The 20,779-nt window shown below is 41.4% G+C and overlaps 1 protein-coding gene across 4 annotated transcripts in view; it reads right to left on the reverse strand.

The window, feature by feature from the left end:
- The window catches only part of INPP4B (inositol polyphosphate-4-phosphatase type II B), a 319,510-nt gene that overhangs the window by 272,853 nt on the left and 25,878 nt on the right, over nucleotides 1-20,779 (reverse strand). For 3 of the 4 annotated variants that reach the window (XM_054172577.1, XM_054172578.1, XM_054172576.1), the window contains exon 2: nucleotides 4,630-4,688. The exons of the other annotated variant lie outside the window; for it this stretch is intronic. In XM_054172577.1, the coding sequence (XP_054028552.1) occupies nucleotides 4,630-4,641 (12 nt within the window). In that variant the 5' untranslated portion in view covers nucleotides 4,642-4,688. The remainder of the gene's footprint in view (nucleotides 1-4,629; nucleotides 4,689-20,779) is intronic. 4 annotated transcript variants of the gene reach the window in all.

Below are 20,779 nucleotides of genomic sequence, written 5' to 3' on the forward strand. Positions count from 1 at the left end.
GCAGAAAGTTCTTCTGAAGGACCTAGGAACAGCAAACAAGGAAACAGCATGTCATTTGATGTAGAAATATGCACTGATCTTTTACCAACAAAAGAAAAGATCAAAACCCCCAAACACCCATTGCTATAAATTCTGATCTGTAATTAAAAGCAAAACCAGCACATAGCAGCACTGCAACCCCCAAAGAGATCTGGAACTTCTGATCAGAAATCCCCTTCTACCTCAACCAAAAAAGGCCCTTAAGTATAGGATACTTATTACATGCGCTAGCAACTGTTGCCCAGCAATTCTCCTCCCCATTTTGTACTCACATAAGTACTGGAAGGAAGTACCTGTGAGGCTGGAAAGGGGGAGAATCTAAGTAAATAACCCACACACTTAAGGTGAGGCACATTTCACTTTCTGGTTCCAGATATTAATCATTTTGTAGGCACCACTGAATAACAGTATTGAAATAGCTTGAACTAGTATCCATAACAATTGCTCCAAAGTTAGCATCATGTGAAACTTTACTCTCATCACACATGGCTTCCCGGGAAAAATTTAGGTTTGACCTAGGAAAAAAGAATTAGTTTATTGCCACCTAAAAGAACCTAGATGGTGAGAAACAAAGATAAGAACTAAAGCAGTTATCTCCCATCTGCCACATTCCCAAAGCTCAACTTAGTCATCCATTCTCAAATTCCCTATCTTCTCCTCCTCCCCACATCACCAGCACAGAGGGGATGGGAAATGGTACAACACTCAGTCCATAACAGTTCTTCTCTGCTTCTTCTTTCCCCTCCTGTTTTTTGCCCCCTCCAGCAACAGGTTCTCCCATGGGCTGCAACCATTCAAGACCTGCTACAACCTGGATCTTCTTTCTTCTAGTAGAGCCTTCTGCCATGTAGCTTGCCCAGGTGCTCCAAATCGTTCAGGGCACACTCAGGTGCTCCAAATCATTCAGGGCATACCCAGGTGCTCCATTATAGTCTCCTGCACAGGCTGCAGGGGTCTATCTGCTCCCAAAGCAGATAAAATCCTTCCTCTCCTTCTGTGATCCTGGTGTTTTTAGGACTGCTTCTCACATTTTTTCACTGCTCTGTAGCATTTTGCTGTTTCTTAGACACGTTTTCCCAGAGGCACTACTTGTTCTGCTGCTGGGCACAGTTGTGTCCTGGAGTGACTCTGCTGCAGAGCCTCTGACCTTTTCTCACAGAGGCCAATTCTGCAGACCACTAGCTACTGTAACTTTGCCACCTACAGCAAAGGAAAAAACAAACCTCCCCACCAACCCACAAAAAACCAACACATAAACAAAACCCAAACCCACCACTCCCAAAAAACCCACCCCAAACCACCCAACTCCTCATGCCACACAAAACCACACATACCATGCTGTTTCACTAACAGTAGCACATGCCTCAGGCCTAAACTAGATCCACTTCTTAGCCTACTCCAAGTCTAAAATGTCCAACTCTACTTCTAGACCAAGGAAAATGAGTGTCCTTAAGATGCCTAATAGGTTATTCTGATATGTCTACAGCTGATCAGGTGGAGGTTCTTCCCCCTTCTCTGAAAATGTACTGCTCTACTACTTAAGATTTACAGCACAGATAAGTTGGGAAGCATCCTTTACAATTTCCTAGATAAGATTCTTACACAAGTGGTATAATTTATGTCTATTTGGACTAGAAGGAGAGTCTGTCATTAAGCTATAAGCATTTGTATATGCAGACATGCACATGCTCTGACAGCAATTAATAAACAGCAGCAAATCAGTCTTCATTTCATGACAGTGACTTCTGGAGTTAACTGTTCAGCATTCAGATGAGCTTCTAAAACATCAGAGTTACTTTTCTTCTGTGTCAAGCCTAAGACAAGTCAGATTCCGGCAACAAAAATAGGAACATGGCTTCCACACACCACATTACTTGAATTAGCAAAAGTTTGAGCAGGATATTAAAAGCCCCCCTCCCCCCACTCCACCTCACACCCCCCAAAAAAAGGCAATTCTGCTTATTAAGATGCTTAGTAAATTTCATGATAAATCTATTTTTGGTTATTATACTGGCAAACTACAATCCCCAAATTCAAACTATGATTTTCTGTGTCAAGAATCTGCTTCAGATGGGATGTTTATTCATTTCTAAAATTGGGAGGGGGAAACAGAAGAAAAAAAAAATTACATGTAGGTTATTCTCCCTTTCTGTGCTCACAGCACACAAATTGCTTTGGTTTCAGTTAGTATGCCTATAAATTGCATCCTTTGAAACAGAGATTTGAAATTCAAGAGAGATCTGTCTTTATCAGTGACACTGTCCTCTACAGTACCCAACAGATGAAGCCTCTGAAAATGACCATTCCACAAATTCCTGGGATATAAGGTGAAAAGGAAGAGATACATCATTTAGTTAGATCTATTGTAAGACATTGCCCTTCAATCACTCAGTGGTCTCCGCTCTGAGCCTAGTAAATTGTGACATTTTAAACCCAAGCATCCACTTTATCTCACTACACTTGGGTTCATTTGAGTTTTTCTGACTTCAATTCCCAAGTTTTCCTCTCACTGTGACTTCCATAACTTCAGCAAATTTCAGAAGCTAATTTAAGCAAGGAAATCAGAAGTAGATGCTGTTTTCTAGCACTGACCTAGACACAGACATTAAACTGTGTAAAAGTACAGAAGTTGTATAGATGTTTGATAGATGTTGGATTTGCCTCGTGCAATGCTTTCAGGACCAGATGTAAGCAGGCAAAGATGTTTATTATGTTATACAGCAAAGTTATACAGTCTATCAGAAGGCACATGTGTCACCTCTCAACTGGTCCTTTTCTACTGGTATGCATGTAATTAAGGCATACAATAGGCCAAAATAACAAAACAACATTCCAACACATCCAACCAAATTCTGCCTAGCTTCTCTCCTTCAGTTACAAGGTGTTTACATTACCCTCAAAGACAAAACATAGCCCTCTCTAATTCCAGCAAAGGCAAATCTTCCCTGTAGTCCTCCAAAGCCATATGAAAACAACCTTCTTCCCACAAAACCGCTTCAGTCACACCACAAGTTTTCAATAGGAACTCCCATTTATTTACAGCAAACCCAAGCTGGCTCAGTAACAAGCCATTCATTTGTCTCATCCTCCAAGTTTCTCAAAATACAGCCTGAGTAGACCAAGCAGGTTGGTTGATTCCATCTGTCTGCACCTCATCTGCACATGAAAAAAAGAGCAAAACAAAACAAACCACAAGGAAACCATGCACAAAAAACCCCACCAAACACTGTATGAACCTGAGTACAACTCCACAAGTAAACCCTCTGGCATAGTAACATTGTCTAAGTTTCCAGAGACAGACATTTGATTTCAGCTAAACTCTCCTACTCCTCTCTTCACAGCTGCAAAGTTGCTCAAAATATTTTCTGGAACTGTTTTACAAAATGCCAGAGGCTTCCATGAGAATAGGATGAACATGGAGTAGAACAGAGTAGTTTGAAGCCTGAAATCCTTTACTCAAAGAACTTTCTGTAAGTCATACAGCAGGACAATAATGCGAATGTGACAGAGGGGAGGCCATGAGCTCGCTTTCACCTACCTAGAACTTGTTGGTCCTTTCACCACCCAGGGAATGCAGCCATGTGAAACTCAAGGCAGAGAAACCTTTACATCATACTGCCTCATTTTGTTTGCATACACACAGAAATCTCATCACATGCTCCTGAGCAGTGCTTTGAAAGCAAATACTGCTTTAGAAGTGTACCATATGTGCACATTCATCACTGTATTAAAGTAAGCCACTATATCACACTGAAAAATCTTTCAAACAAAACACACAATCTGTCAGGCAGTGCTATCATTTCTGCCCAACTGCTGCTCCACGCAGTATAAAAACATCCCAGGAGCCAATTATAAAATGCTTGCTGTTAACAGGTAAGCATCTCAAACTTCATACTACTCCCTAATTCTCCAGGGCTATTTTCCAGCCAATCCAGGCAGCTACAGAAGCAGCTTTCATAATATCAGATAGAAAAGGTTAAAAAAAAGGAGTAATTCCACATTTGATGCCTGTTGTTTCCAGAGGATGAGTGGCCTCAACTCAAGGCCAATGACAGAACAGGGAACTCAGCAGCTCCTGCAAAACCCCCAGGTCAGGGACAGGCCCTGTTTTAAAAGACCCTTCATTTTAGGCATGCAATTGCTTTATCCAACAAAAGAAGAAGAAAAACAAAGCTGCTCTTCATAACAAATTTAGTTACAAAACCATGCTAAAGAATTATGGCAGGGGTCTGAAACTGTATCTTAACCATTACCATAACATGTCACTTAGCTTGAGCTTTTGCTTTTGTTGTTCCAGGGGATTTGATGGAGCAATTCTGGATTTGGACAGATGTATGTTGTGAGCAGAACCTGGCCATAGACTGTTTGTGATTCAAGCTAAAGGTTGTTTGATACCATGAAGAATACCTAGTATTATAAAATGCAAACAATGAATTTTTTTCATCTCTGCCATTCCACTAACAGTGATTTTTATTATTGTTGGGGTTTGCTCCTAAAAGCACAATGACAAGAGCTATCATGAAAACACATTACTCAGGTTGTCCCAGATTAGACTAACAGATGAAGAAAAGCAGTTAGAAAGCGAATTACCTTATTTTTCATCAGAAAAAGCAGATTTCCTTTCAGCCGGCACCATCGCTCTCTCGGTTCTGTATGCAAAGAAGTAAGAGATTAATACAAACAACCTCTCTCCATTAAATGCTTCTTAAAGAAGATGCATCAGTTATAAAGGTCAGAAAAGAAAATCATTAACAACCAAAAGAAGCCGGCTTCGCTGGGCATCTGCCTATGTGCTACATGCTGTTAAATGCCAAGTAACTTCCCAGAAGGTTTCTTCTACTCTGCAGCTGACAGAATTGGTGACTGCAGCATACACTCAGTGTTTTCTCTGCTTTTCTCCCTTTTCCTCACATGGGAGCAGAGACAGCCACTTCAGCACGGAAGGGCTTTTGCTTCCAGCATTTCAAGAGATGAAATGCAATCCTTGTTGAGACACAAAAACATTTACTATTCCACTTGATTAGAACCATGTTATTCTGGATTTACATTTTTCAGAAAAGGAAAAGAAAGAAAAAGAGAGAGAGAGAGTAAATGAGACCTAAATATTTACAGTTGCTTTGCTATTACTATTTTAGGATATGCTAGAAGTGCTTAACCAAAGGGAATAGCAACATATTTGTGCTTACACACACATGCAGGCACGTTATTAAAGTTTTAAGAACAGGGAATGGTTTAGAACTTTAGGGTTGGTGAGTGGGTGAAAAAGCTTGAAAAATTGTTCTTCCTAAACTTGCCCTTTCTAAAATGGCACCCTTTCTGTTTTTCACAAAGCACTTGTGTGTGTGTATATATAAATATATATAAGTATAGATAAATACATACACCTGTTATAGACATTAAAAGATATAGGTTTCTCAGGAAAAAGTGGGGGAAAGGTAATCTCTCTATGTGACTTTTTAACAGAGGAAGGGACAGTTGTGCTCAAGATGTGCTCTTTCTTTTTGAGAGGGCATGTGCAACCCCCATGTCTCCATACAGCAGCCAGCCTCGAATTGCTAGGGAGCTGGAAGAACAGCTGTACCCTAAGGTCATGTCATTCCACAGCTGCCTCTGCGCAGCTCTTGGAATTCCCTCAAAGCTGGCCACCACTAGAGACATAATATTGACCAGGGAGAAGCCGTGCTACAGTAAACAGAATTCTCTCTTCCCCTTGGTAATTTCAATTAAGATGTTTCAACAGGCAACATTTGAAAATTAGAACAGCTTTTTCCCCACAAGAAAGGAGAAGGTTTCACAGAATCACAGAATGTTAGAGGTTGGAAGGGATGTCAAAAGATCATCTAGTCCAACCTCCCTGCCTAGAGTAGGTCAGACAGGAATGCATGCAGGTGGGTTTTGAACGTCTCCAGAGAAGGAGACTCCACAACCCCTCTGAGCAGCCTGCTCCAGGACTCTGTCACACCTACAGTGAGAAAGGTTTTCTTTATGTTTATATGGAACCTCCTCTGCTCCAGCTTGCACCTGCTGCCCCTTGTCCTATCATTGGATGTCACTGAGAAGAGCCTGGCTCCTGACACTCACTCTTCACATCTTTATAAACATGAACGAGGTCACCTCTCAGTCTCCCCTTCTCCAAGCTAGAGACCCAGCTCCCTCAGCCTGTCCTCAACAGGGACATGTAACACTCCCTTCATCATCTTTTTGGTTCTGCACTGGACTTTTCCAAGCAGTTCCTTGAGGTCCTTCTTGAGCTGAAACACAGTATTTCAGATGCAGCCTCACCAGGGCAGAGTAGAAGGGGAGAAAAACTTCTCTCAACCTACTAACAACACCCCTTTTAATCCGCCTCAGGATGCCATTGGCCATCTGTGGCCACAAGGGCACATGCTGGCTCATGGGGAAAGATGTTTTGACTTCCTCTCTCAAAGAGTCATAACCAGATTGCTGAGAGCCAGTAGGATTTACTGGGCAACAGGAACATCCCACATATTCATAGTTCAATACTTTCTTCGAATCTGCCATCCAAAATGCCCATGATACCAGGCTAGATGAATGTTTGGGTTGTCTCTGGTCAACCTAAGCTTTTCAGCAGCAATATTAACACTCAATGTACTCCTAAGTGAAGAAAAAAAATATCCTCATAAACATCAGATAGTCACTGGACAAGGCTTAATATGCAGCCCACAAAGAGGACACAGGGAAAGAATCCTGCCAAGGAACCCTAAAGCAATCAGAAGAGGATGCTGGACAGAAGTACTCTGTCCAGAAAGTTTGCTGCATCCTCCACAGGCAAAGGAAAAGGTATGAAATATTCCAAAAACATGGCACAAAATGTTATGAGCCCCCTATCAGAACTGAGCCTGTGCTGGTTTGGGATTTGGTTTGTTTCTAATAAAATAAAGGTAAATATAATCACAATGAAGATCAGCTGGGACAAGTGAAAATAAAACATTTGCTGTTGCTGAAATTATTGCATTAGGACCGATTTTACAGCTAAACAGGAGCTATTTCTGAACAGCTACCAAGGGAACAGACATTTATTCAAGCTTACATGAAATTGAAAGACATTTAAAATACGATCATAAAAGCCTTTAGAAACCCACAAAGGAGGTGGGAAGTGAGACATGGAAAATGTAGAATGACAAAAGAATACAGTTTTGGGGGGTGGATCCCGAGGAACTGGATATCCAAACTTTCAAACACAGCAACTCATGACTGGCAACCAGCAGTCAATAGCAGCAAAAAAACAAAACAATCTTTGTCTACAGGAAAAAATACTCATACTGTTAAGGACTGAGTACTGTTTCTCAGATATGTGACAAAGAAGATTTGGAAACTTGAGCAAACCAAAGAGCTGGCTTTAGACTTCTTTATTTAGAAAGGTATTTAGCACCTCTCAGGCATCAGCAATGAAGACAACTGAAAACTCCGAGGTGCATGCGATTAGTGAAACGGTAAGCTGACAACTGCAGAAAGCATGCACATCAGCCACGGGGAGTTTTCACTCCAAGTCATTTTTACCTATTAATTTTTCATCACCAACCACTCTGCAAATCTTCAGTTTTCCTTCCTTGTCAAAACAACCCGATGGTCGCCTGGCCAGTGCAGCCAGATCTTTAGCATTGAATCTCATGGGGTTGCCAGGCAAGAGGTTGAAGATGAGTAAGAGATGAAGGAGGATTATGATGATGAGAGTTATTTTGTTGAAGCTGAAGAAAATCTAGGCAGCAGATATGAAGGCCAACTGAAATATTAAAAACACAAAAGAAAGTAAGTGATGCTGCTGTTTACTGTGATTGTCACTCTGTTGTGCCTTCCAAACATCATACTTCCTTTCATGGTTTGGGATTAGTGTAAGTAATAAAGAATGCCCCCAAGGTTATATAGGTGATAACATCTCCCCACACACCTCCTAAGACGACTGTAGTTTTGCTCACCAGTGTCTCTATAACCTCATGCAGAAGCTGTAATTTTATGCAGCATTTCCCTAGTTTATCAATACTCTAGAAAACATACTTAGGCTATAGGCATACACATAACCCAGAAGCCTTTGCTCTTCAGAGGACAGCACTGATACCTTTATCTGATGGAGAACTTTAGCTCTTAATTCCTGATCAAGTTTCTCTCAAGCTTTGAGCAAGAGGACATATTGCACCTTCTGCACTCTATCTTTCTGTGGGCCCTTTCATCCCTACTTTTCCTTTATACTTGCTTGCTTTGCTCAGGTTTGTCTCTCAATCGATGACTGCTGCTGCATCTTATACTTCCCAGTTACCAACCCACACTGCAATAGCACTGCAATGGTGAAAGCAGACCATATGAAACATGTACCTATGATACATGGCACAGCCATAAACAATGTTTAGAAGACAAATCTCCAAGTAATTATTTCCTTCTAGGATGATGCTACAATTCCATGGAGAACTGTCTACAAGCAGTAGCAGAAGATTACGGCTTCAACATTTCCACTTGTTCCCACATAAACACCTTGTTTCTTGCTTTCTGCAGCTATACTATTTTTTTAAGCCCATTTTCATGCTTTTGACTCCACTTCACAGTCTTGTTGAAATTATAACCTCATAACCTTATGGTCAACACAGAGCCTGATCTGCAATTGACTACATATAAAGATGCTGCTGTGCCCAAAATGAGCTACTGACTCCAACAGAGGCTCCATGCAGGTGCAGCTGGCTGCCAGAGTTTTATAAATTGATAGACTACAACTGTGGAAAGCTGAGTCATACAGCACTTAGCAAAAGGATATTTATCATACACTGAAATCTATTAGTAGCACCAAATTCAGCATTGTAGACCAAATCCATCAGGGGGGCAGGGTATGATGCTGGCCTGACCAGACGATACATGAAACTCAGCCATGATGACGCTTGCAAAAGGCTTCCCAGGGCATACAGGGACTTGGGGACTGACACAGGGATATTCTTACCAGCCTCTGTATGCTGAGTGGAATTAATTGTTGGGTTATAGCCACAGCCTGTATTTTAACAACACAGCCTTGGAAATAGACCTATTTGGGTTTTGTAAAAGAAAAACAAACTCAGCAAGGTAAATATTGTTTTCATCTCCAGCTGTGCACTGTTTTGTTGCCAGCTGGTCCTCTCTCCGGCAGATGTCTTGCATACCTTTCACCACTCACCTTCCTGGCTTGGAGAACACAATTATAGAAACTCAGCCACAACCTAACAAGGTATTGGTTTGTGAACTAATCTGTTCCAGTCCATTTTATAAACACCATCTACCCCAAACAGCATCTTCAGCTGCATGTAATTACTTTCATAGAATCACAGAACTGTTGGTTGGAAAAGACCTTTAAGACCGAGTCCCACTAATAACTCTACATCTGGTGCTAAACCATGTCCCTCAACATCCCACCTCAGCATTCTTTAAACACCTCCAGGGATGGTTATTCAACCACTTCCCTGAAGAGCCTATTCTAGTGTTTAATTAGCCTTTCAGAAGAAGTTTCTTCTAACACCCAAATCTAGATTCCCCTTTTAGATCGCTTCCATCTTTGAGTAGCACAGAGGAAGTCAGATCCTGTGAATCTGGTCTCAAATAGAAGAGTCACTGAAAACCATCAATAACTGAATAAACCCTATACTATCAGAGCAATGAAGGTTACTGGCTAAACTCTATTTATGCTTAAATGCAGTAACTACTGACAGTCACAGACACCTGCACGCCACACAACTGCAAAACACAGAAGATCAGGGAATGAGACAAGTTGTAAACTGCTATTTAAGAAACCTTTTGCTTTCCAGCATAAGAAAAGCCAGAACCAGATAAACAGAAAATTTTGGGTCTCCTGAAAGGCTATTAAAAGGAATAAAGAACCTTCAGGAGGAGATGAGCATATTGATTTTGTAATTTCCCACCCCTGCTCAAGGCGAGGTGGTATATCTTTTGCACTCATCTATTAGTAAAGTGGCAATGGTCTAGAAATTTCTTTTATCACATCTGGCATCACTTGCTCTGTGTCTGAGCCATACCATGTAAATCAGTAAGAGTGGTATAAGCAGTTAAACCCCCTGAGACAGCATGGTTCAGTGCATACTATCCAGTACCTATCTTGAAATGCAAGGCAGCCAGGCCAGCAGAGTTCCAAAGTGATAACAATCAAGGTGCCCAGTCCACAGAAGTTTTCCACAGAAGCTAAACTAATCTGGCAATGTCTGAACATTATTCAGATCAGAAGACATAAAAGATCATGGGACTCAAACTTGGGTTTAACTCAGAAACTCAATGACCATCCAAAGGCATCACAGCCAATGCTGACACAACAATAAGATTCAAGGTTAAAAAAACCCAAGAGAAGTATCTGTCTTCAATTGCAGGTGTCCTTGAAGGAGCAGAAAGGAGCTCAAAACTCTGCTTCTCTTCTGGTTCTATTTCAGAATAAAGCTGTCAGTCAGGAAAGCTACTTTGTCATACAGTGCCTTTAAATGTTTCATCTAGCATATCTCTTCCCTAGCATGAACTCAGATAGAAAAGATATTACCTTCAATTACTTAATACTGGTGGTTCAAGAGACAGGCATTATTTAGTACTTGTGGTTAGAGAGAGGCATGCTGAGTCTTGAGTCCCTCTCAACATTTTCCCCCACACAATTACCACAACCATAATTTACAAGGAAACCAGACCAGTCAATTACTTTACAAGTAGCCAGGAGAGAAAGAGGTGGAGGAATCTATGTCCTTGGAAGTAATGATTTTAGAGCAGATGACAGGTTTGACAGCTCATGGACCAAAACATTTGCGAGGGATGTTCCCTGTCCCCCCATAGTTTTCATGGTCACTGTCTACGGACACAGAATAATCAGAGGTATCAGACATTGGAAGAGGCTGCCCAGGGAAGTGGAGTCACCATCCCTGGGGATGTTAAAAAAAACATGGGGACATGGCACTTTGGGGCATGGTTTAACAGCCATGGTGGTGTTAGGCCAATGGTTGGACTCAATTTTAGAGGTCTTTTCCAAGCAAAATGACTCTATGATTCCATTTGATCCACGTGACATAGAGCTGGGACGCATTGTAACTGGCAAGCACCAGCTCCGTACTTGCACATTTATTATCACAATGAAATGTATGGGTTTGATCACTTGGAGATCTAAGCCAAACTCTTATACCTGAACATTACAAGTCAATCCTAACTAGTAGCATGTTCAAATAATCTGCATTTACCAGGAAGTTTTGCCATGCAAGACCTGCACAAAATTGACTTCAGCAGTTAAAACTAGCATGAAAAAAGCTACCCACTGCAAGAGCTGGAGATCAGTTGCAAATTGTCTCACAACCTGCAGGACAGCAACTAAGATGCTACTAAGACCCAGATAACCACCAAGCTGTAGCTGTTCAAAGCAGTAAGTTCAGGAGGCCACCAGTGCCAATGCTGAGGAGAAAAACCTCCTTCCTCTCCTGAAACAACACCTCCAGCACTATCCTTTAGGTTCCAGATATTCTTATTATATCTTAAGTGCCTCCCAAGGATAAAGACATTAGCATGTAATACCTTGCTGCTGGCATTAGTGCTGCATTTAATTCTAGGTATTTTGGTAGAACACGAGCTTTCTAATGATGCAATCTCCCAAACCTCTAAAACAAATTCAAACTGTTGAATTGGCTGCCTGATTTTGCTTGTTTAGCAAATGCAAAAGAGAAGAACAACCATTAGAACTTGTCTGTAAGTCTCCAGAGACCCTGCCAAATACATTCTCCATTTCCCTGCTCTTCCTTTGAAACGGTACAGTATTTTTACTTCACATCATTTTGTATTAAGAGAAGTCTTTAATCTTTGGGAGCATAAACAGCACAGGAAACAGCCTTCAAAAGGAAAGCTGCAAAGCAGTCCACAATTTTGTCCTGGAGAGGAGCATTCTTTCAGGAGTTTTTGCTAATTCCATGCACTGTCTCTATTACACACAGAAAGGAATTACTAGGCCATACAGTAAGACACAATCTACACCCACCCCACCCTCACCCCAATCCATTGAAATCCTCCATTCTATCACTAACCCCTGCAGAGTCAAATGAAACATGAGATCTTCTGTCTTGAACTTAGGAAATAAGAGTACAGTGCAGAGTCAGCAAGAAAAAATAATACATCTCCATATTTGAAACTCCTGGTGTGTATTTATCTAGCTAAAAGCTTGACAATCTAATCTGTACTGGTGTTTTACCTCGAAAATTATTAACATGCAGTGTGAGGGACTTCACCTCCCTTATCCTTACCCTGTGTTTTTTAACTTGGGTGGTGCTGGGAGAGAGGCTGCCGGGGAAGACTGAGGGGAAAAAAGTCAAGGACCTCAGCATTCTCCTCATCTGTTGTTACTAGCTCACCTCTTGGGAGGGCAGCATGTTTTCTTCAACCTTCCTTTTTTCATTGCCATACCTGTAGAAGCCTTTCTTGTTATTCTCTGCATCCCTTGCTAAGTTCAGCTCCAGCCATGCCCTGGCCTTCCTGACCTCATCCCTACATAATTGGGCAGCATCTCTATGCTCTTCCCAGGGTACCTGTTCCAGCTTTCACTGCCTGTGCAGCTCCTTCTTGCCTTTTAGCTTGACCAGCAGGTCTCAGTCACATTGGTCTCTTCCTTTCCTTGCTAGATTTCTTACACCTGAGAACTGAGATTTCTTTGCATTCTATGCAACATAGAATCTGCCAGCTCTGTTCTGCACCCTTGTCCCTGAGGACCATTTCCTATGGTGTCTTTTTGACTGACTCCCTGGAAAGCTGGAATTTTGTTTTTCTGAAATTCAGGGTCCTGACTATGCTCCTTGACTGATTCATGTCCCTTCACACTGCAAATTCCACCAGCATAGTAAAACCTGGTTACAGCAAAGTAAGTATTTGGAGGTATTTCTGTATTTTTGTATTTTAAATGCTCTGCTTCCGAGTAAATAGTCAGCATAAAGGCTGCTGCTACCTCTTAAGATGTATGAAATGTCCTAGAACAATGCCCCTCAGCTCCAGTACATGCCATCTGGTGACACAGCTGCCTTCTGTGACATGTCAGTCTGGCACACGTAGGTAGGACAGGGTTACTGAGAAACCTGAGATAGGTTTTGTCTTCAGGGCTCTTTTTCTGCTGGCTAAATAGATGTCCCACCACTGATCATCATCTCCAGAGTGCAAGATCTGCAGTACAGTGCTGAATTTTGGGACAGTGGAAGGTTAAGCTGTTCTGCTTCTTTCTTCAGGCTCAGTTGGGATTGCTCTAATTTATGTCAGTTTTGAGCTGGTGCCTCAGAATCTCCATGCTGTTCAGATTAGTTCAAGCATAAGGTACTTTGGGAAAATTGCTTCTCTCATGCTCACATTGGCTTCCAGCACCTCTCTCCCTGGAGTGAAGGGGGATGTAGGACCATTTTGTTGTTGAGAAGATGAGGATATAATTTACCACCAGCCACACTATGGCTTCTTTTAAGGATTAGCCCAGACAAGAGAAGTGAAATAGCTGCATTAGATAGTACACCCCTCCTTTCCCTCCTCTTCTAAATGGTCCCAAGCCCTGTGCAACCAGATACTTGAACTGTACTGTAGGAGGTGTCAATTTTCCTGGTGTGGGATTTCTACTGGTTTACCTTTACTGTGCAGGGGTGAAATGCAGCAGCCATTCAACACAACAAAGTAGCAACCATTAAGGACAAAGGGAAGAGTAGTATCTGTCTGAGAACTGCATAGGAAATTCTAGGCAGAGATTTTGGAGGTGGTCAGATTTTGCCCAGGATGCCATAACTAATGCTCTTAATGAGAGGCAAGTCTTCACTGCTCAAACTCATCAATGTTCGTCCCAGTTTCAGAGGGTTCTGTGCCACAATGAAACCATCAGGTTTTCACCTCTTCTTTTGAGCTGTAGTACCAAGAGGCCCTTTCTATCCTAGCACAGTGATGTGTCCATGAAAGCTTAGACTGTTTGCTTTGTGTGTATGCATTTTTTGATCTCCTTACTGCTGAGAATACATAACACACAATTCAATACACTGCAACAATGGAAGAATACTTAGCTCACCATTTTAGTTTTCATTATTTTTCTTCAAATGTGAGTGAAATTATAGTTCACCTCAGCATGAACATTCTTTGGAGAATGTGAATTTAACTAGGAAATGTTCTCACAATTAAACTTATTTTTTCCTTTTTCCTTTTATTTTTTTCCCCTGGAATCAATCAATAACATTTGCCTGATTCTCCAGTGGGTTTTACATTCTCTTATCAATAACACTTGGCTAGAAGCTTTTTTTACTGAAGGAAATTTCAGCAAGCTGATCAGTTGTGGCTTTCTGCTCCATTATCCATTCAGCTGAGCTTGATTTGTGTTGGTAGTAGCAGTGGAATGTAAGGAGCAGAAAAACACACTGCTGGTTCTCCATGTCTCCTGACCTGATGTGTTCATTAGTTAGCTACCCCATTCTTCTTACCCTTCCAGTCAGGGCAGCCTGTACAGAAATTAATTCCTTCATCAAAGTGAGAGAAGATACCACTTAGAGTCCCATTTTCATCCTGGAAATGGAAAATTACTTTCCCTCTGGAAGGCACAACCATTCAGATACATCTAATGTCTTTGCAACTTTAAAAAAAAAGGGGGGACAAAAAAGTGACTAAATCAAGCTGTCAGGCCTATAATCCCAGCACAGGAACTCTGTGATTCTTCAAAGGCTCAGGGTGTAGAAGCAGAATTTTGTCCTGGAAGTCCTGTGAGTAAGCAGAGCTCACTGTTTCACAGTTTGTTACTGTATCATTGACCTTCCTCATCCGCCTGAAACCTTGGCTCCCCCAACACCCTGTGTACTGGATGACTGAATGTGAAGACTGGGGTAGGATTCAGGGTTTGTTCTTTCTTTTCCTAGTTAACCAGTGGTGTGAGAGAAGCAGAAGTAGACTGAAGTTGTACAGCCATTGATCAAGTGATCAGTCACTGAAAGATGAAGCATTTGCAGGATGACAGCACTAACATCCATCTGTCTGTGATTTCTAGGGCTTGCTTTGACTTCAAAGGTTTCTTTGGTGGATCTCTGCTGAGGAGTGATTTATTTTATTGCCAACAGGATGACACCAGCCTATCATTAGCTATGTCTAGTCTGTAATCAGACTCAGTGGGGCAGATTAGGAGCTCTCCTAAAGGGAACATGACTGGAGAAGATTGGCAGGAGAAAACAACACAGATAGTGAATCAGCTAGTCTTAGATAACCAGCACTCAGGTGGGCAGAGATTTGTTTCTGAATGCTTTGCTTAAATTTTAGGCAAAGAAATCATGCCATCCTCTAGTCATAGCACTGAGTCATGCAGATCTTAGGAAATTGTTTGTTTGCATACACTTATCTGCTTGATTATGTGTTTTTGTTTGCTTTATGGTGGTGATAAGCTATGTTGAGAGAATGAATCCCATCAAGAATGGTGTTGCAAGTATGGAAAACCATAACCTTCAGGGCTTATGATTCACCCATGTTTAAAAAGAACATTCAGACATTGAACCCAAGTTTTATTACTGAACATCCTGACATCCCTGCCCCCTGGCATAGTACAAGGGGGAATGAGATATAAGAGTAGAAAGCAGGTGATGAGGTTGCTACATCTTGCTGAAGTGGCTGGGGAAGTTACTGGTCCTTACTGGTTTGATGTGTTTTCAGTGCTGGGCAGCAGACACAAATGATGGTCTGTCTCTTACGCTGTTACTAGTCTCAGCCAGGTGATCTAGTTTGTGTTGACCCCATGGCTCCTCTGTGTTGAACAGCAGATGGTGAGGGTCAGCACATCTTTAGTTTTGTCCCCCTTGCTGTGGAGGTGGTGGCTCTTACAGGTAGGGAGGATCGACAGCTGGGACTACTACAATTTAAGACTGCTGAATTCAACAAAGCCTGTTTCAGGGGGAGAGAGTGAACTTCATAGAAAATAAAAACCTCAGGGAGAGGGGAAGAAGCAGAAGCAATCAACACTAGTTGCTTGTAGTCAGTGATCTGACACAGTAAGCTTAGGCAAGGTAGTTGGCTGAAACTGCTTTTTCTTTTAAAAAAAATTATTGACTGTTACATTTGGGGTGCTGCTACCATTCTGTGTTTCTATGCTCAGGGTGGTCCTGGCTGATAAAGGGAAGCTTTCAGCGGTATCTCAAAGCTGTTTGGCCTTATGGAGCAATCACCATTGGAATATAGGCTTCACACCGTTTAGCAGCCTAAAGAGAGCTATGGAAGATGTGTGCTGTCTGCAGCACGGTGGTTTCCTGTTGGGTGAAAATGTGTTTTAGTTGAAGTGAGCTCTCAAAAGGCTTTTAATAATGTTAATTCTTCATCAACACAAACCCTTTGAAAGTAACTGTAGCTGTGCATTGCAGTATCAAATCAGAACTATTTGTTAGATGTTTCTGGTCACACAGTGCCCCTGTGCCTTTTTTTCTTACTCCTCAAGAAGTACAACAATAAACCCCACAATATGCAGCTTTTGTTCCTATCTGCACCTACAGAGATGTACTGTGAAAGAAATCTGGAGCTATTTATGCCTTACTTATTGATGACTCTCATCAAATTAGACAGTGTGGATTTGTACTTTGTGTATTTGTAAATAATCCCTCTACTATCTCTGCCCTTTTATTTTTTCCTAGCAGATCTTTGGCTTTGTCCCTGTGAGAGCACTGAATTAATCTTTCCTTATCTATTCTTGTATTTTGGGACTAGTTTCTCTTTCTTCTCTCCAACAGCAGAACTTGATGCCTTAGTTTTTCCTGTCCTCTGAGGATATGCCATTCTTTTATCATCTATAGGCTGCAGCAGCAATTGCTGTAATACATATAAAACCTACTAAAGTGATTAGGAAGTCTAGAGGTTTTACCAGTAATCCTCATTAGTTTCCATTTAAGGATACACATCTAGACTCCAGACTTTCTCCCTTTGGCACAGGGGGCATTTGCAGTTGAATAGGTTGTTCAATGTCTTTTAAAGTTTATAAAGTTCACAATAAGCAAGTTGTAGATTGGTAAAGTTGATTCCTGGTGTGTCTGGAAAAAAAATAGAGATGAAATCAGGTGTACTGAGAGTTACCCCAGGCTAAATCCAGAATGACTTTTCATGCATTCTTCTAATACTATCCTGAACTCCTGTCAGTGACATGGTCTCTCAGTCCCACATGGATTAGTTCAGGTATCACATGTGTTTATATATCCTGCCAAGCCTTTAGGTGATCAATCCTACTTTGTTTGCAGCAAATAATTCTTTAACCCCACCAATCCACATGTGAGACTTCTTTGCTGGCTATCATTTCACTGTCTTGTACCTGTGTTAGTGAACTAGATTTGAGGTCTGGATAGGGAGCTGGTGGCAGCTTGAGGTTAACATCTGGGTGGATCTTCCATCTCTTTGCTGCTTTTGTGAAATACAGGTTGTCTTCAAAGTAATGCCAAGACAAGAAATATAGTTAAGTTAATGCTTGCAGCAGGGCCAGGCTTACTTGAAGGAGTGACCTGAGAACCATCAGATGCCCTGGGAGAATTTGTGTTGTGCCCTTTTGGCAGCTGTGGTAGAAGCTGTGTTCCCTCTGGTGTTTGTAGCAATTTCTGTGTCTGTGTTGCTGAGGAGGGAAGTTGTATTTCATGTTTATAAACACGTCTGGCTTTTCCTTCTGTAAAATAGGTGAGATTCTATTCTGTGAATACATCTGTTCTAGAATATCTCTCAGGTGCTATGAAGTGAGTGGAGATAATGGATATTGTAATTTTTAGAACTTTGTAAGACACAATTGTAGCTTCAGGTTTATCGTTCCAAGCTTCTTGATACAGTCCAGATCCAGAGAGAGAGCCCAGAGTTGTAAATAATCCTGGCTCAAAGCTTCTTGATCAAGGTGTCTGCATACACTTAGCTTTCCAGCAAATATATTTAGCTTAATCTGGGGGGTTACTCAAGTAATTCTGTGTCTATAAACCTGGATCCAGCACCAGAAATCATTTTATATTGAGTCCTTGTAGTGTTTTGGTAGAGTTTCTGTTTGCACCTTCAACATTTTCAATTTTTCTTTAGCAGTCATATACTGTTATTACAAACTGTGGTACTGAGGCTGAGAGGGGCATGTGAAACAAGGCAAAATACTCCTATTTACTTCAAGGATGTGTGAATAACATTTGTTCTTCCCAGTGAAAACACAAAGACCAAATGCCTTCAGAAAATACATGCTGTACTTTTTTTGCTATTTGCTCTTCTGCTCACAGAAGAGAGTACTATCATTTCATACACAGGTCTGATAAAATGAGTGTTCCTCCATAACTTCTGAACTTTCAGCGAAGCATCTTGTAAATAGTATAATCACCAAGAATGTTAAGTGTTACATGGACTGGTTAGAGATCTGTCCTAAGGATCCAGAGCAGTGTTTTGTCAACTTTTTCTGTTCAATGCCATGAGAAACTGCAACTGTTCATCTTTGCTGCTTATATTCTGCACACATTTCCATTTCACATTCTCTTAGTAAGTGGAGCTTGTTTTTCTATCAATATCTCCTAGTGACAGAGGTAGTGCTATCTATTGTTTGTTATTCTAAATTGCTTCTGACTTCATTTTACATGTAGGGAGTATGGAAGTGCAGATTTGTGGCTGCTGCTTTCATGCTTTGTCACAATTTTCTTTATTGTTGCTCAAGCAAAGTGACAAGCCACCATTAGAAATTCAGAGCTTTCTGACTGTGGCAGTACCACTGCAGCACTGTGAGGACTGCGTTGTTCTGCTGTGAATATAGAAGCAAAGGGTCTCATACTTTTCAGTGCCTAAAGCCAATTTCCAGTTTGACTGTTTTCTAACTTCAGTTTCTAGTAGCATACTTGGATGGTTGGACTTGATCATCACACTTATAGGTTGGACTTGATGATCTCTGAGGTCTTTTCCAACCTTATTATGATTTTTGATATCCAGGAGTATCTTTAGTAACTTTTAAAAAGATAATACTTAGAAATAAACCTGCCCTGTATTTTCCTGTGAGACTTCCCCCATCCCTTATTAAGGATTAGAAAGTGAGTTACTAGAAGCCCCATGGTGGTGGAGGTAATAACTGGTTTTACTTTGGGGAAGGGATTTGGGGAAGGTGAAAGAACTTAGCAAAGTTGTAACAAGGCTCTTCTCCAAGCCTGTTTTGTTGGATGCCTTTGTTTGTCATGGGTAGGCCAAAAGTGCACAAACCTTTGACATATTGGTGAGATAGGGATGTGTAGGAACCTAAGTTTGCAGCTATGTTGGACAAAATGGTAAATTCACTTCAATATACCATGGCTATTCAGTGTAGCAGTGGTAACTTGGGGCTCTAAAAAAAACAGGCTGAAGAGAAATCTGCTAATGGAGGCTAATTAGAGATGTGTGTCTGTGACGCTGCAGACTGCAGAAATATTGATGGTTTCTTTTGGGATAGCCCAGCAGGACAGAGAGGCTGCATGACTGTGTGTAAAGACTTGCTTGGCATGGAACAGAATTCTCACAGGCCTTAGAAGAAAGAGATGTGTCAGGACAAAGTTATGAGACCTGATTCTACAGAAGGAATTTGGAAATTCTGAGCATTTAAAATGTATTACTGGAAGAAAAGTCCTTTAAAAGATGAGCTCAAACTGTAATAATCCTCAGAGAGCCAGCTTGCTAGGACTGAGAATTTGTGCCACTGCTGGAGAACTTTCAGCTGAGAAATGTGACAGATTTGCATTATGTCTGTGATTTTTTTTTTCCTTAAAGTATACATGAAAAGAGGTAGGAACCCTGTGATAGCACAGCAGATAAAGTCATCTAACTGCACAGAACAGTGGACAATTATAAGAATGAAAGTTAAGTGCAATAAATATTTCTGAGTACAGTAGTCAGGTAATGTAACCAATGGTTATGACTATGCCAGCATGGAATGCAGCTAGGGTTCTATTAGCTGAAGTGCAAGCAAAGCTGAAACACTTCTGTGCAAATAGCAGGAGCATAGAATGGAATAATTTTAAATTGCAGAGTATTAAACTGGATATCACAGCTGAAAGAAAGCAGCAAAGCAGTCATGACAGAACATGAATATTGAAGGATACAATCTTTTCAGGAAAGCTAGAAATAGAGTCATGGAATAGCACTGTGATACATGATGTGTTGCTCAAATAACTTAGAGACAGTAAGTGAAACAGAAGCTGCTTGAATTGCTGTCAGTTTAGTGAAAGGTGGTAAGAGACTCTGTTGGAGTGTTGATAGATTTCTGAAGTAGACACAGCACTTGATCTGGAAACGGGTAACCGTAATGGTGTAATGACTAAAGTTACTGGACACATTGTGAGAGACTACCATCATGCATATCAACTAGAGAGCCACTTCACTGTGCTCTGGTAAGACCTCATCTGGAGCACTCAACACAAGAAGGATATGGACCTGATGGAACGGGTCCAGAGGAGACATAATAGCAGCCTTCCAGTATCTGAAGGGGGCCTGCAAGAAGGCTGGAGAGGGACTGTTTACAAAGGCCTGGAGTTACAGGACTAGGGGCAATGGTTTGAAATTAGAGGAGATTTAGATTGTATGCTAAGAGCAAGCTCTCTAACACAAGGCTGGTGGAACACTGGAACATGTGGCCCAGGGAGGTAGTTGAGGTACTCAAGGTTAGGCTTGACAAGGGTCTGAACAGCCTGCTCTAGCGTAGGATGTCCCTGCTGACTGCAGGGGGCTTGGACTACATGACCTTTAGAGATCCCTTCCAACCCAAATTATTCTATAATAATGGCACACAGGGCCAAGATAATTGTGG

Source organism: Dryobates pubescens, chromosome 24 (assembly GCF_014839835.1).
Source record: "Dryobates pubescens isolate bDryPub1 chromosome 24, bDryPub1.pri, whole genome shotgun sequence".
Classification (NCBI taxonomy): Eukaryota; Metazoa; Chordata; class Aves; order Piciformes; family Picidae; genus Dryobates; species Dryobates pubescens.